This window comes from Anolis sagrei, chromosome 6 (genome assembly GCF_037176765.1).
Source record: "Anolis sagrei isolate rAnoSag1 chromosome 6, rAnoSag1.mat, whole genome shotgun sequence".
NCBI lineage: Eukaryota > Metazoa > Chordata > Lepidosauria > Squamata > Dactyloidae > Anolis > Anolis sagrei.
In genome coordinates this window covers 107,517,226-107,533,437 of record NC_090026.1, presented here as the reverse complement: position 1 = coordinate 107,533,437, position 16,212 = coordinate 107,517,226, and the positions used below count along the sequence as shown (strand labels likewise).

The 16,212-nt window shown below is 37.4% G+C and overlaps 1 protein-coding gene across 6 annotated transcripts in view; it reads left to right on the top strand.

Moving 5' to 3' along the window:
- The window catches only part of NEBL (nebulette), a 152,716-nt gene that overhangs the window by 70,008 nt on the left and 66,496 nt on the right, over window positions 1-16,212 (top strand). For 3 of the 6 annotated variants that reach the window (XM_067470330.1, XM_067470331.1, XM_067470329.1), the window contains exon 1: window positions 5,943-6,701. Coding sequence is in view for 2 of the 6 variants with exons in the window: in XM_060782371.2 (XP_060638354.1) it covers window positions 411-518 (108 nt within the window). In the remaining 4 variants the exon portion in view is untranslated. Of the gene's footprint in view, window positions 1-410; window positions 519-5,928; window positions 6,702-16,212 lie in introns of those variants that run through there. The other 3 variants (XM_060782371.2, XM_060782369.2, XM_060782370.2) reach the window with 2 other exon arrangements.

The window sequence follows — 16,212 nt, the reverse complement described above, 5'->3', positions numbered from 1 at the left end:
ATCATGATCTGATCACCATACTCAATATATCCCATATGCATGGGGGTATTGGGGTAATGATACAAAAGGTTTGCTAGGCTAGACCCTCTTTCACTCAGACTCAGCCCCCCCGAAACCCCCCCCTGAAAATTTTTTAGGGTCCCCCCCCCCCCCCCCCCCGAAATGAAATCCTGGCTACGGGCCTGGCTCCATATTATGGACTTTAATAAAATTCATTCATTTTAGTGTTGTAAATTTCTGGTCTTAATGTTAACTATTTTTTGTTAAAAAAACACTCTGTTTTTAATGTTTTAAAGTTTTACACCCCTGGTCTGTGACCGTAATAATAAAATTCATTCATTCATCAGGAATAACTTTCTATTAATTTATTATCTGATGACATAAAATGTTATCTTTTTTCTGTTTGATAGGTCAAATACAAACGAGACTTTGAAGAAAGCAAAGGAAGAGGTTTCAGCATTGTAACTGACACACCAGAACTGCAAAGGCTGAAAAGGACTCAGGAGCAAATCAGTAATGTATGTGACAATGACAGTAGATCAGAGAAATGGTGCGCAAATGAAAAGGCATGGTTGGAGATGGCTGATAGGTTTCCAGTCTGGAATCTGTATGAGTGCAGAAACTGGAATATTTGATGACTTTGTGTGTGTGATTGAGATTTGGTTTACATTAGCAGCACATTGGTAGTGTGTGTGTTCCCTCTCCAAACCAATTACTGTCAAATATTCCTATCCTGACTGTTAAAAAATTCACATGCTAGAAAACATTCTTGCAATTAAGACTATTTTGCAAAGTTTTATTTTTAATAATATTATGCAATAGATATACTTTGCAAATTATTTGGGGTAAAATTTGCAAAATGATTTCACAAATAACTTCAGCTTCCAGAATTACCTTTCTCACAAGAAATATTACCTTATATACAAAGAACTGTGAGTGGAACAACAAGTCTTTTTTCAGTGAACATTGCTCAAGATCTAACAGAAGACTTCTCATGGTGGAGCACCACAATGTATCAAGGATTGCAGTACAGTGCAAGATAAAATGATAAAAGGACGTGGATCTGGATCATCTCTTGGGTCTTGGAGACCTTGCGCAAGCAAATATCTGGGATTGTGTTTTTTGTGTTATTTGGAAGGATCCAAGCTATTGTCAATATTTATTTATTCAAAGTGCAAAAGTTATTTATAAGATAAAAATATGTATGCATAAACGTATACTTGAAGAGCTCACAGCAAGTACCATGGAGATTAATAGTCTGAAATGTGAGCCATGGTGTAAACAAATGTCACAGCTTCATAGTTTCTCATCCTCTCCAGAGGTATCATTATTTCAGTTTTCTAACCAACTATTGGCGGTGTGAAGATAGGAAGAAGATTTGTTATGTTAATTCAATGACATTTTAGAGGAATAGTTTGTGCTGCAAGTTGACATTGGCTTATGAATAAATCCTTGGAATTAATGAAGATTTGGAAGTAATCTGGGAGGATACCAAAAGGACATAGAAGTTTAGGGAAAAGGTAAATGAGTGAGGGGCCAGGTGATTTTTTTCCTTCCCAGATTATTTTTTTTAATTACAATTATAAAATTAGGTAAGAACTTGGGGCTTGGGAGGACCATTTTGACTGGACTTTCCTCAGCTCTGATCGAAGTCATAGTGGTAACCATAAAGAAAATGTTTTAATTATTTTAAATAATTGATTTCATGCAGTTTCCCTGCATAAGCATGCATATTAAATGGTTGATATAGGACTTCAAGCATACATATTTGAAATTTCATTCACCCAGGAGTGTAATATAAGACCCTTTCCTGTATATTTTATACTGTAAGATTTATATCTGCTTATAAGATTACTTTTGATAATAAGGATTAATTCCTCCACCATTGATTTTGATTCCATGTGATATGATAAACTCCATTAAGCCTGGCTTTATGAAGTGTTTGAGTCTAAATCCAATTGGTAATTCCAAGTAAAGTAGAATTAATAGGTTTACAGTTAATGAAAAATTCATTTATTTATTTAGCCTGTAACAATCTTATAAGTATCTTGTTATGGTAGAAACAAATGTTTACATTTTAATTGTGACTTTTCAGAATATGTTTGAGATGGCTGATCAGTGAGTAAAGTAAGTAAATGGGTTTATGGTTGCTGTCCTCTGAAATTCTTAGTCGTTAAAATGAAGACTTCATATATTGTGACTAAATAACACAATTCATGAATATTCTGCTTGCTTCCTTTAATGTTAATGTTTCTTAAGTAAAATGTGGAAGTTTTTTCAGAAAGAATAGGAAGAGTGAGAGAAGAGCACTGTTCAAATTCAGATCATAATGATGTGTCAAGAGCAGATTCATGGATTCAGGTGTTCTGATGATGTTGAAGAGAAGGAAAACATGTTACTGGCTGGTAAGTTTGCTATTTTGTTCCCTCTAATGTGTGGATTTCTGTTTTTGGCATTAATTGGATTGCATTATTATGCCTGCATCAATGTTGATATAAGCCATGGTTAAGACATCAAGACTATTATGCCTGCAGTCACCTTGATGTCTTCTACAAAAGAATGTGAAAGGTAAGATGGTTGGAGTGCAACCTACCGAAAGGCAAGTTTCTTATGAAGAGATGTCTCTCTATATAAAATGTATACCCTGCCAAATTCTACTGAATATTAAAGGTCTAAATTTATAACTAAACAGTGAGGACAGGACTGATTTGAAGAGCAAGCATATAGCCCAAGTAAAAGGCTTGATAGAATTCTGTTGTCATGGCAGTCAAAAATAGGTCTTTCTTATATGGATTGCTCTCGGAGTATTAAATAAATTAACTGCTTCTCTTAATGACAAGTTTTAGACATTTTGGTTCACCTTTCCATGGTTGGGTGGGCATTTTAAATTGCCTGTGCATTTTCCAATTTGTGTGGTGTGATTTAAGATGCTTATAAATTATTATTTTTTCAATATTTCAAATTTAAAATATTCACATCTATTCTGCTGGGACAGCACACTGATTTTGGGCTTCGGAGTTGTCTGACTACGGCATTTGCTGAGAATGCAGGAACTTCACATTTATCTTACTTGTGATCAGGTGCCTTTATTTCTTTTTCTTGTAACAGTTAATTTTCAGTATGCTGTGAAAGTTACTTTGTGTGAAAAGTATATAAAATTTAACATCCAATTTAGGAAATGAGTTTAGAAAATGAACAAGTTTTTATAAAGTAATATAAAATCTAGTAAAATAATTATCCAGTTGCAATGCCGTTGTGGCGTCTACAGCATTTTTTTACAATGTGATCAGAGAAGCATGTTGTTAACATTTGATACTATCTGCAAATGAACATTTTAATTTATCAGTGGGATGTTGTATACACATTTGTCTGTTCTTGGTAGTTTCACAATTGTGTTGGTTTAGCACCATATAGTGATATTGGTGGAAGATCCTAGAGAGAAGTTAGTACTTTCCCAAACTGCTTGGAGGAAGCAGCCATAGTAATGGAAACTATTATTATAAAGAATTCCTGGTCTCAGGTAAGCAGTCTGTAACAGTCCCCGAGTTACAGACATCCAGCTGACATAGTTAAGAACGGGGAACAGGAAGTGAGAGAAAACTACCTTTCGGAAGGAAAATTCACTTCCGAAAGAGTTATCATAGGGAAGAGGTGTCTTCACTTCACCATCAATTCTTGTTTCCACATTTTTCAAAATCCAGTTGTCAGAGGGACAGAAAATGAGGTGAAATCTTCAAAACAGGCACAGACAGCAAACCAAACACCACAAGGCTGTTAACACTTCCTTATGCTAAGCAAAGTGTGCACACACACACACACGTGTGTGTGTGTATGTGTGCATTCTGTTACTTTCTGTTCCTCAGACAATTGGCTGTAGTTACACTTAGAAAATGTACCTGTTCCTTCTATATACAAATTCAGCTTAAGAACAAACCTATAGAACCTATCATGTTCATAACTTGGACTACCTGTACTCTCCTTGGGTACAACTACATTATAGAATTAATGCAGTTTGATACCAGTTTAACTTCCATAGCCCAATGTTTTACAAGGCATTTTGCCCTTCTCTACCAAAGAGTGTTGGTGCCTTAGGATTCTATAGTATTGATCCATGACAGTTAAAATGGTGTTAAACTGCATTAATTCTACAGTGCATGTCACTCCTGAACATTGTGGAAATGTTTGGGAGTGACATTCAGCAATCTATTATGTCTGTCATTTTTATAACATCTTCAGTGAATGATTGTAAAATGATCTTGATATTAAGAGTGCTTTCTCAGCTGACATGGATTTATATGTAATCTATTCATTTCAAATATGACAAAATCATATGCTAATCACGATGTAAACAGTGACTACCAGATGGATTTTTGAATGATAAATTAAAATTTATAATTATACACAAATATTTGGTGGAAGCTGTTAATATGTTTATGATTATAAGTTTTAACATGGTGAATAGGGTAATTAAATAATTGCTTTAAAATATCTGGCTGGCATTCTCTTGGTGAATTATTGTAGTGTAAGCCAGACTTACACCATCACAACTCACTTTTTTGGCCATTGCATAATTCACTATTGGGTGCTTTAATGATGTCATCTGGAGGGACCTCCTGAAGACGGTCAGAGATCTGTTTGTAGATGTCTGTTGCAATGCACCCAGATGGAGGAAAACAGTTGGATCCATCCCTTCTGCCCCCTGAAATTTCACACCAACTTTATTGTCATAGTAAGACGATCCTCAAGTGCTTTGCACTGTGTTTTGGGTTACTAACCCCTTTGAAAATCTGATCAAACATGTGGACATACTTTCCAGAAAAATACACATAAGCACGTAAGTGCAACATTTTGCTTGCAGTGCCTATTTGGAAAAACAAAACAAAAACAAAACATGGCTGACATCCTATTCACAAGGTTCTAAGCAGGATATGTGATTTCATAACTATTGGGGATTTATTTATTTATTTTAAACATTTATATTCCACCCTTCTCACCCCGCAGGGGACTCAGGGTGGAGCACAACATATATACGGCAAACATTCAGTGCTGGGACATAATTTATGGTCATTAATGTCAGGAATGACTACAAAACCTACTGTTTTATCCTGACAGTGTCTTAACTGAAGGGTTTCAGATATAGTTCCTTGCCCAATCAAAGGGTGCCATGAGACCTTGAGGAGGTTCTCCAGTTGCCTGTTCTCAGTGTGTCTCATAATTGGGAGAGTACTTCAGATACCATTTCCAAGCATCCTGATCTCCAGTTCTTTGGAAACCTTTCAGTTGAGGCTGAAAGTTTTTTTTTTGAGGAGGGACATTATATATTAGACGTACCTATGATGGTAGAACTTTGTCATAGTAGTTATATTGGATATTGAAGATTGCAGCTCATATATAATAATAATAATAATAATAATAATAATAATAATAATAATCTTTATTTATACCCCCCCCCCCCCCACCATCTCCCCGATGGGGACTCAGAGCGGCTTACATGGGCCCAAGCCTGGACAACATATTACAGCAAAATGAAACCAAAACATTATCTTAAAGTTCATAGTGATGGGGAAAATGATAACTAATTAAAATGGAGTGTAAATAGTCGTATTTTGGCACCCAGTTCATGGATCCCATAAAACCCATCAATGATTCCATTATCAGAAGACCTAATATTTCTTGAGACAATCCAAGTGTCATTTTGGTATGCAAAAAAGGTAAACATCTACTTCCTAGGCAGAGGTTTTCTGTTCAAGGAGAACTGTAATAAGCACCACAGTCTCAACTACCTAGACCTGTGTATGACCATTCTGGTACCCCTAAAATCAAATGTTTCATTTTTGCAACTATAGCTCTATTTCGAGTATACATTGCATTTATTTTTGGATTATTTCAATCATCACTGATATTTCATATGTAATAGAATATAATTCAACTTTGATTATCAAATAAATATTGAATAAATGTTTCCAGAATATCTGCCATTACCAAGTTTATGTAGTCTTAATATCTTCAGGAATGTCAGATTGTTGGTTTACTTTTGTATAAGGGATTCAAGTTGTTGCTTTTTTTAAAAATGAGAAATGACATGTTATTTGTATAGAGAGGCTGCACTGGAAATTTCCTGTCACCACAAATAGCCATACTAATGTAACTAAATTTGCTACTTGCTGATGATCATGAGCTGTGAACTATCTTGATTTAATTCTAGCCTCTAAGTTTACATTGAAAAACAAAACAAAACAAAACCAATCCTATAATTAGAATTTGTTGGCACATTTATGCGACCTGTTTACTTGTTCAAGCATAAGCTGTGTCTGGAAATTGATAAAGCACCTTGCAGTGAGAGTTGGCAGGGAAGGATGTTAAAATCAAAGCCAATGTGTGGACAACAAAGCTTAAGTGTCTGAAGACATTAATTTAAGAATTTTAGACTGTATTTCTATAGGCATTGACCTAGGAAATAACAAAGGAGTTGTGGTAGGCATGCATGGGATAATGCTGTTATTCTGTTTTATTCAAATGACAATCTGCTGTGTTTCCCAAATTATTAAATCACATCTTATTCCTGTTTGAATAAATGGGTGGATTTTCTTTCCTAACCAAATAGACGCCACTGGTTTGAAAGCATAAATGAAAACGATGAAGTAAATTGGAGACCGATTCCTGTCATCTAATAATCATGTTTCTTCTAGTTTCCTAATCAGGTAAGAAAATAACTTGCATGAAATTTCTGTGCTTTTAAGTCTGAAGGATTCAATCTTTTGCTTTGAGCTGCAATTGATAAGCATATTTTCAAAGTACAATGGCCTCAATTTAGATATAATGGCTTCTAGAGAGAGAGAGAGAGAGAGAGAGAGAGAGAGAGATCGGGCTCGATTTGCTCTTCCCATTTATTAGTAATTTTGTCTGTAGATGGTTCCCGTAGAATGCCCTTCCAGCACCACATTTCAAATGAATTGATTCTTCATTCTTCTTTTTCACTGCTCAGTCTTTTTCACCTGTACACAGACATTGAAAATACTGTGATACAGATGATCATTGTTTCAGTATCCACTGATATATCTTTGCATTTGAGGATGTTATTAATTTCTTTTTTAGCTATTGCTCCAGTCCTTTTCTTCTGATTTCCCAATTACATTGTCAGTTTTGATACATAACTAAGCCAAAATATGGTAAGTCTTTGACCATTTCAGTGTCTACATCTCCTACTGTAAAGCTGTGTAAATCATGGGCAGTCATTATGTTGTTTTCTTAGTCTTTATTTGTAACACTGCTTTTGCATTTTCCCCTTTGACTTTTCTCAATAGTTGCTCTAGTCATCACCTATTTCTGCAAGTGTCGCCTGTGTATCTTAACTTTTTGTTCTTATTTTTTCCAATATCTCCCTCCCCAATGTTGGGAATTATTGAGAATTACCTTCATTCTAGCCTGATTTTGTGTTGGCGCTGTAGCTTTGTGTCTCTGGCTTGGAAGAGGATTGACTTGGCACAGTTTGACTCTTTCTTGAACCTGCCCTTTATTTGCTCCTTTTTTGCCTCATCTGCCAGTAGATCATACTCAACAGAACAGTTCTGCCAGCATGTTGCTTTACTGGCAGATCTCTGAAATGATTTTGCCAGCAGAAGGGGATTTCTGCCAGCAAAGAGACCTTTGCCTGATCCTTACCCCCTATAGCCACTGAAGCTTTGAGTTAGTGCTGCACTGTTAGCTGGCATAGACTGAACAGGAAAGTGTTCCTGTGATCATGGTACATGGCTCAGTGAAAGTATTTGATGCATGTTCATAGCAGCTGTCAAAATGTAAATTCCATCTTAGGGATCATTAGGAAAGGGATTGGAAATAAAACTGCCAATATTATAATGCCGTTATTACGGCACATCAGGTGCTTTCTCTACCTCAGAATGGATGTTGTGGAGCTGAAAGTGATCTCAGAAAGGGAAACCAAAATGGTTAGAATTCTAAAGCATCTCCTCTATAAAGAGACATTGGAACCATTTACTTAGAAGAGATATAAAAGATTATGCCTGTAGTGCAGAAAGTAGATGGAGAAGTTTCTCCTTTTGCCAGAAGAATATGAAAACCAAAGATCCAAATGAATATGTTTGGTAGGAGATTCAGAGTGATTAAAGTGATTATATTTTCACACAGTGCATAGTTGAATTTATGGAATTCACTGCCAGTGATGAGCAGCTGTGGTTCCCGAGATGTGGCAAGAGTAGAGTTCTCTTCAGCCATGGGCTGCATAGCTAGATGTTATAGATGGGCCATATTTTCCAATCCTGGTATAGACCAAGGCTTCTGAAATATTTTCAACTCATGACCCTTTTTTGTCTGATAAATTTTTATGAGACCCCAAGTATATAGGCATGAAATAGATATAAAAACCAAACATTTACTGATAAATCAGCATTTATTTTTATTTATTTATTTCAAACATTTATATCCCATCCTTCTCAATCTCCGAAGGGGGACTCAAGCATTTGCAAGGCTTGCTAAACAGGCCAATTTTGCTTTTTGTGGAGGACAGCTGAAGCATTTTCTGCAAAGTACTGTAAATGTTGCTAACAGATTTGTGTAATCTGTTGTTGATTTTTTTGTGACATTGAGCTATTTTTTGTGACATTGAGCTGGGGGTCCCATTTGGGGCTGGGACCCACAGTTTGAGAAGCATTAGTATAGACAAGCAGCCCAGTGTGTTTGGTAGTATTTCTTTAAGGCATTAGGCAGAGATCCCTCTCACCATTGGTAACATCATTTTACATGAGGGTGCAATGTTCTCTGTTATTGAGCCACAGCACCCCATCTGTTCACAGATTTTATCTGAGTGAGATCGAAAAATCTGGTCCTATAATTCATCCTTGTCACTATCTGGTGCATTGGCTCAGCAAAGTGAATATCAGGATTACCGATGACTGTACTTTTCTGGCACACTGTGAGTCCTCTAAGGCTTTAGCGTAATATCTACGTCAGCGGATTACACAGGAGTTAGCCAAAATTGTGAAGTAAGCAGTCATGACACTGTGATCTTTCAGAATCTCTTTTATATCCAGAATTTGATGAAAAAACATTACTTTCTCTCTGTGGACCAAAGCTGTCCATTTTTATTGTTGTGAGAAAACTACATTAGAATAAGCACTTTGGGGGGGACGGGGGACTAGATTCTGGCACCAGGATGATGGAAATATTTGATTACATTTAATTATTTTAAAATATACTATTCCTAACCATCTTGATACAGTATTTCTTAATCAAAATATATAGTGTCATAAAGTGATATTTTTTAACATTACTTATTAATTGAGCAATAGCATAGATGCACAACACTGGCAATTGGACTTTAAAGGTACAATGTTTTCCAAATCACTACTTAAAATGCAACTTCGGCTGTAAATTATAAGCCTGCATATAAGCCTTTAAATAACTCTTATTACCTTTTAGAAGCTCAAAATATTTTTTCTGTATTCGCTTTTCTTCATGAAATTAGCCCTCCTTTCCTCTCCAAGGTCAAAAAAGTTTGTATTTGAAAAATATAATGGATTATAGAAGAAATGAGAATGGGGAAGGCAGAATTGTTTTTCATCAGCTGCTGACTTCTTATGGTTGCCTTGGCCTCGGAGTTATTTATTGCATTTTTATGATTCATCATCTGCCTGTTGACTGGGAAAGGTTTTCTGTTCTGTTAAAATGTTGAAATATAGATGAATAATATTGGTACCTAGCAGTTTTCTTCTTTGTGCCTATTTCATTTAGCTTATTTATTAATCTAATGTTAGTTTTAATTTTTGATATATTTCATTCATTTAGTTGCAGTAGTGGGATTAAATAGCTGGAAGAAAAGTGATGAGATTTACAGCTACTGCAGGATGCAATATAGTAAAATGCAACATAGATTAATTAGCAAGATCATTGTTAGGATAGAGTTCCCTCAAATGGCATAGTGCCTACTATGGGCCCATTATATTGTTGCAGTTTAAAATATAGGTATTATATTTGTGTTTTCTTGTGAATAACTGGTATTATTTTTAGCACTAATATACAAAAACTGGTCTATGTGATATAGTGGAGAGGACAAATTTGTAGCAGTCGTTTTTTTAGTGAAATACTTGGCTCGATTTTGGAAGTTAACATTTGATGAGAGAGTACTAGAGAGGCCTAGGTAAAAAACCATGAGTCAAGGCTTGGAAGAATGCTCACTAAAGCACCGGATAGCTGCTTCCATTCAGAGTTGATATTATTGGCCAAGCTGGAATAGTGGTCTAACTAGATATGAGGCAGCTTCTCACATTTCTACATTCCATGTTCTACATTTTTGTGTATCCTACAGTGGAGCAGGAATAAAAGGAAGATTGCATAGTCAAGGAGGTTATCTTGAAAGTCTCTCTTTTAAAGTCATCTTGATTTTTATTCGGTACCATAGTAAGATCATGTTGGATTTACATTTTATGGAGTTGAATTTGATGTCCCTGAGGCCTTGTCTCTTCCTTGAAGAACTCATTTTTGTTAACTTTTCCTTGACCAATTGTTTCAGCATTCCTTTTCTTATATTCTGCATTCTTACTGATATTTATGATTCGTCCTGGATTAGCAGGCTTTTTATTTTGTCTAAAAATATAAAATGCTACAATGAGCTGCCTTATACTCTGTTGTATGGTTGGTATAGACTAGCGATGAGAGACTGCAGTGCCCTTGATGTGGCTGGAGTACAGCTCCCATCAGGCCTGTAGCCGGGGATGGGTGTGGGTTAGGGGTTCAGGTTAAAAAAAAACTTTTTCAGGTTAAAAAAAACCACCTGGTATACTCATGAATTTTAACTGGTTAACCAAATCCACATGCTAAGTCTATGAGATGCAAAAAATTAAGAGTCCCTCCAGAACTGCAAGCACTATCTCAAGCAAATATTGACAATTCATTCACACTGTCATTACTTGTAGCAATAACCGATGTAGCAAAGCAACCAAGTTGGGGTGGGTGGGTGTTGAATGCTCTCATTAAGGAGGCCAGACTTGATGGAGGTGGTTGACAGGGGCGGAACTGCAGGCTATTGAAGGCTGCCCTGTCCCCTGTGGTGCTCTTTGCTTCAGTGTGAGCTAGGAGGCAGTTTTCAACTCTCTCCCCCCCCTGAAATTTTCAATCCCTCCCCCCTGAATTTTTTTTCTGGCTATGGCCCTGGCTCCCATCAACCACAGGCAGCATTGGTAGTTGTAATGGATAGGGCATATTTTACCAAGCTTGGTATAGATGAAGCTGGTACCTGAATTTGGTAGCATTTTTTCAATTCTTTGTGGTGATCTCTCTCACCATTGGTAACACCATTTGACACAGAAGTGCAAATGGTGATTTAAGTATACAAAGCATACAGCCCGAAAAACCTACAACAACCCATACAAAGCATGTTCTCTGTTACTTGGCTACAGCACCCTCTGTGTATACAGCCCTTATTTGAGTGAGACCAAACACTTCAAATTCATCAATATCATTATCTGCTGAGTTGGCCCAGCAGATTGAATATCAGAATTATTGGTGAGTGTGCTGTTCTTGCACACTATGAGTTCTGTAAAGACTCTAGCCTAACATCTACTTCAGCAGATTACACAGGAGTTATTCAAAATTGTGAAGTAAGCAGTCATGATGCAGTGATCTGAATGTAATCAGAATGCATTTATATTCATTCACCTCATTTCATTTCCACTTAAATATTAGCTGAATCATGCCACTAACACAATAGTGTACAGTCATGGAAACAAATCATTACACAGAAAATCAAAGTAATTCATTATTTGCATTGTGCAGGCATGCACCGAAAGTACTGTTTAGGTTTAAGTCTTGCACCTGGCTACTAATTTTCCACTTTAGTCTGAAGACAAGACCATATTAAGACATGCTGAGCTACATTAAGTTTAAGGGACGCCATCATATCACAACCCCAAAATGTATATTATTGTCACTCTATATTGGAGTGGCTGGGTAGTCAGATTCCAACTGGGCACTTAAGCTAGATCATATGGTTTCTATTGGAATAGGCGGCTCCCATTTCTGAAACTGTCTGTGTAACCTAAAAACCTGCTCTGGGGGAATTAGGAGATGTTCTGGATCAAGTTTTTAGGGTGCATAGGGTGTTGCTGGGAGTAATGGATGGTTGGATATCCTTTCAGTTACAGTACCTTATCTGTAATATATGGATGGCAATTTGAAATACAGAGCACCAGTGTGGTATAGTGGTTTGAGCTTTGGGCTATGTTTCTGGAGACCAGGCTTTGATTCTCTGTTGGTCATGGAAATCTACTGGTGGCCTTAGTCCAGTCAGATTCTCTCTGTCTCAGAAAAAGGCAAATGCCCTCTAAACTAGTGTTTCTGAATCTGTGGGTTCCCAGATGTTTTGGCCTTCAACTCTCAGAAATCCTAACAGCTGGTAAACTGGCTGGGATTTCTGGGAGTTGTAGGCCAAACACCCGGGCATCCACAGGTTGAGAAGTACTGCTCTCAACAAATCTTGCCAAGAAAACATGATATGACCACCATAAGTCAGAAATGACTTGAAGACACACAACAACAGCAACAGGTTTAATATATAGGTAGAGTATGCAGCTTGCAGCTCTTTGGATATGTTGGATTGCAACTACCAGCAGGTGACACAAATGTGAGAAATTGTGGAAATTGCATTCCAACACTATCCAAAGTGGAGGGCCACATATTCATCCTCACTGATCTTAAAGCAGACATTACATATTAAAATACACGCTTCAGGTTCTTCATAGTATACCTGTGTCTTTCAGGTATAAAATGAAAAGACCTTCCTTAACAGAAGTATGCGTAATAATTTAAGTAGAGATTGAATTTAATGGAAAACTGCTGTCCAGTACAATCTGCACCATATTATTTCCCAGTTGAATTGAATTGTAGCTCTTGTAAATGTTTAAGAGTAAGTGTTACTGTATACCAGAAACAGGATATAATTTAATGCATCATTTCTTCTGACAGACTTTCCCCTAAGAATCTGTAAATGCAGTGTCAGCACACAGTATGAGACTTCCCAACTTAAGTAAATTAAGTTGTTCGGGCAGTATTTTTCAGTGTGACAGAAATCTATAGTGTATGTAGTTGCACTGTGATGATGACTTTTAGTTATCTTGTTGTTGCAAAATTTTGTTTATTAATTTTATTTGTAAGGTGTTTTTGGGTAAAACTATTTGCTGGAAAGAGGCTTCTCTATCCATCTCAGCTATAAGTTAAACTGCACAATCATGTTGGTGTTGGCTGTATGGTGATGGGATTGCAGAAATGTATATCATGACTATTTTACCTGTTCTGTCCATGTTATCCTCTGCCTGCTCCGCCATTAGGTCTTCGGACTGTGCTTGGTCTGGAACCTCCCCCGTGGCCACTCCTGGGAGTGCACGACTCCAGTTGTTGTGCCTACAGGTTCATCGGAACATGCAAGCCCCCTCCCCACGACAAGGTGACAGTCTATCGAGGGGACTGTGTTACAACGGCTGGGAAGGTGGAAGAAGGCTGCAACAGATTGAGAAGCCATGGTCATTGTGTTAAACTACACCACCAGTGGAACCTCACTCTGTGAAGACTGTGTGTTGATCAGTTGTGCACTGACCTCCACACATTTAAAAAACTCATGCACAGGCGTCTTCCAAAAAAAAAGAAAAACAAACCAACCAAAGTCCCATGGCGATCAGCGAGTGGCGACGGGGGCAGGACCGTGAAATCTGGAAGCCCCTAGTCACAGACTGGCACATGGGCAGTGGGTATGGACTCAGTTGTTCTACCTCAAGGTCCGAGGCAGTTGAGTAGTTTGGCAGCTGTATCCATGACTGAGCAGTCCTTTTAAGGATCCACTCTGCTCACCCCACATGGGGAGGGGGCTAGAAAAGGTGCCCTAAACATAGTCAGCCTCTCTTATCCCTGACTGGACTGCCGCGTCCAGTGGGGTCACCACCCTGCGGCCAAAAAAGAAAAATGAACTTCGGTACATGGAATGTACAGACACTGATGGACAACAGTGACAGTGAACGCCAAAAATAAAAACTAACTAACTAACTAACTAACTAACCTGTTCTGTCATTACAGATCAAGGGGAGCCATATTAGTATTTTACTTTCAGATTTGCAAAGCCTTCAGTGGAACAGTTGTGGGAAAATTTCTTCCAGAAGGCATAATAATGCTGATGGCTTAATGTGGTGTAACCCCTGCTTATGTCAGTGTTAAGTACTGTATTGGGACTTTCACAAGAAGGTATACAGTACACCCCTTTGCCATACCTTTGCCTATATGTATAAGAATAGGAAAATTGGCTTCTTGAGTCAAGCTCTGCCTCCAAATACAGGTGTATATGTAGAGACCTTCTGGCCACGTGTGCACATCCAGGGAATAGGGAGCAAAGGCTTCTTTTTCCTCAGGGGCCAAAGGCTTGTCCAGAAGCAGACAAGGGCCTTCCTTTTCTCAGATGCATAAAGGCAACATTATAATGCCTGGGTGTGTACACAACCTTCATGTTCTGGACCACTAGTGTACTTACGTTAGCAGAGGTTTTTTTTCCACCTCTTGTCCAATAAGATTCTGGCTAGAATTTTTGAAATCCATTTGACTTCCAGAATATCAAGAGCGGAATGGTCCCATTGGTCCACCTCTTACTAGGCAAATTCGTAGCTTAAGTCATCAGATCATAGTTAACATAAACAATGAGTTTTGAGATGTTTGAATAATGCCATTATATTACAAAAGGGCTGAGAGACACCATGGACTTAATGTTAAATTTAAGAATATTAGTTTAATACCTAACTAAATGTTGTAGATTTGAACTAGTGAACAGCATGAGGTATTTTGTAACGTGATGCAAAAACACATTAATCTGTAAAAAAAAAAATCCAGACAAGGTGAAGAAGTGAGCGGAAGGTCTACGATGAAACATAAAATAATACCGAAGCAGACATTACACATACTTTCACCCTCTGACCTGTTTCATGATATCATGCATTTAGATTCTGTAAGGGTTTAGACTGTATTATGAACTGCAGTAGTTTTCAATTTTATGTGGTGGATAAATGTTCTTATAACTATTCATTTGGAAGATTATATATACTGCAGTGTAACAGAGTTTGCAAAGGTAGTGTGCAGTTAGAAGAGAACGTTCTTTGAATTGTTACATGAGCCTGAAATATTAAAATTCTACTGTACATTCAACATCTGACACCTCTGATAGAAAGTAATGATTTTAACGTGTGCATGAGATTTTGGAGGGCAATTGTGGCTGATGGACCAATAGACTCACTTAATTTCATGTATTATATGTACTCAAGCTTTATTTTACATTAGATTTTTCTTCTGACATTGTCTTCTTTTCTTTGTCTTTTTAATCAAAAGGGACTTAATAATATCATTGCATAGAATTTTTTGTGACAGGAGCAATTTGAGAAACTGCAAGTTGCTTCTGGTGTGAGAGAATTGGTTGTCTGCAAGGACATTACCCAAGGGACACCCGGATGTTTTGATGTTTTACCATCCTTGTGGGAGGTTTCTCTCATGTCCCCGCATGGGGAGCTTGAGCTGACAGAGGGAGCTCAATCCGCTCTCCCCAGATTCGAACCTCTGACCTTTCGATCTTCAGTCCTTGCCAGCACAAGGGTTTAACCCATTGCACCAACGGGGGCTTCCGTGCTGTAGAAATAATCCAAAGTGCTGGTTTTAACTCTTATGACTTAGTTCAGATTACCTGAAATGTTATATTTTCTTATCCAAACTTTATGTAAGGGGAATGATTCTTTTTTTTTTAAATACAAGTTAAGGTATAGTATTAACTCTTATCAAAAATGAGCGACCCTCTTCTCTGAGTAGAGTGGCAAAAGGTGAGAGCTTAGCCTGAAAAGCTAAAGAAGCATCAGCCCAGTCTACATTTTTGATGGTTCTTTTAAGGGAAGAGTAGAAGGGCTGCATTTCTCCACAAGGCATTAAAAATGGCCAGAAGCAGTATTGCAGCAGACAAAGTATGGGATGATGCTTCTTTTAGGTATTCCTGGAACAGACTAAACACTCACCCTTTCTCATCCCTACCCTGAGAAGGGGATGGCAACTTTTTTTTTTGCTAAATGTTAAGATATATTACTTGCATTAACCCATGAATAAGTTGGCCCAAGTTTTTTGTCTTTTTAAAAACTCATATATATGAGTATATACAGTGGATAACTTTCTTGTGAAAGAGAAATAAGA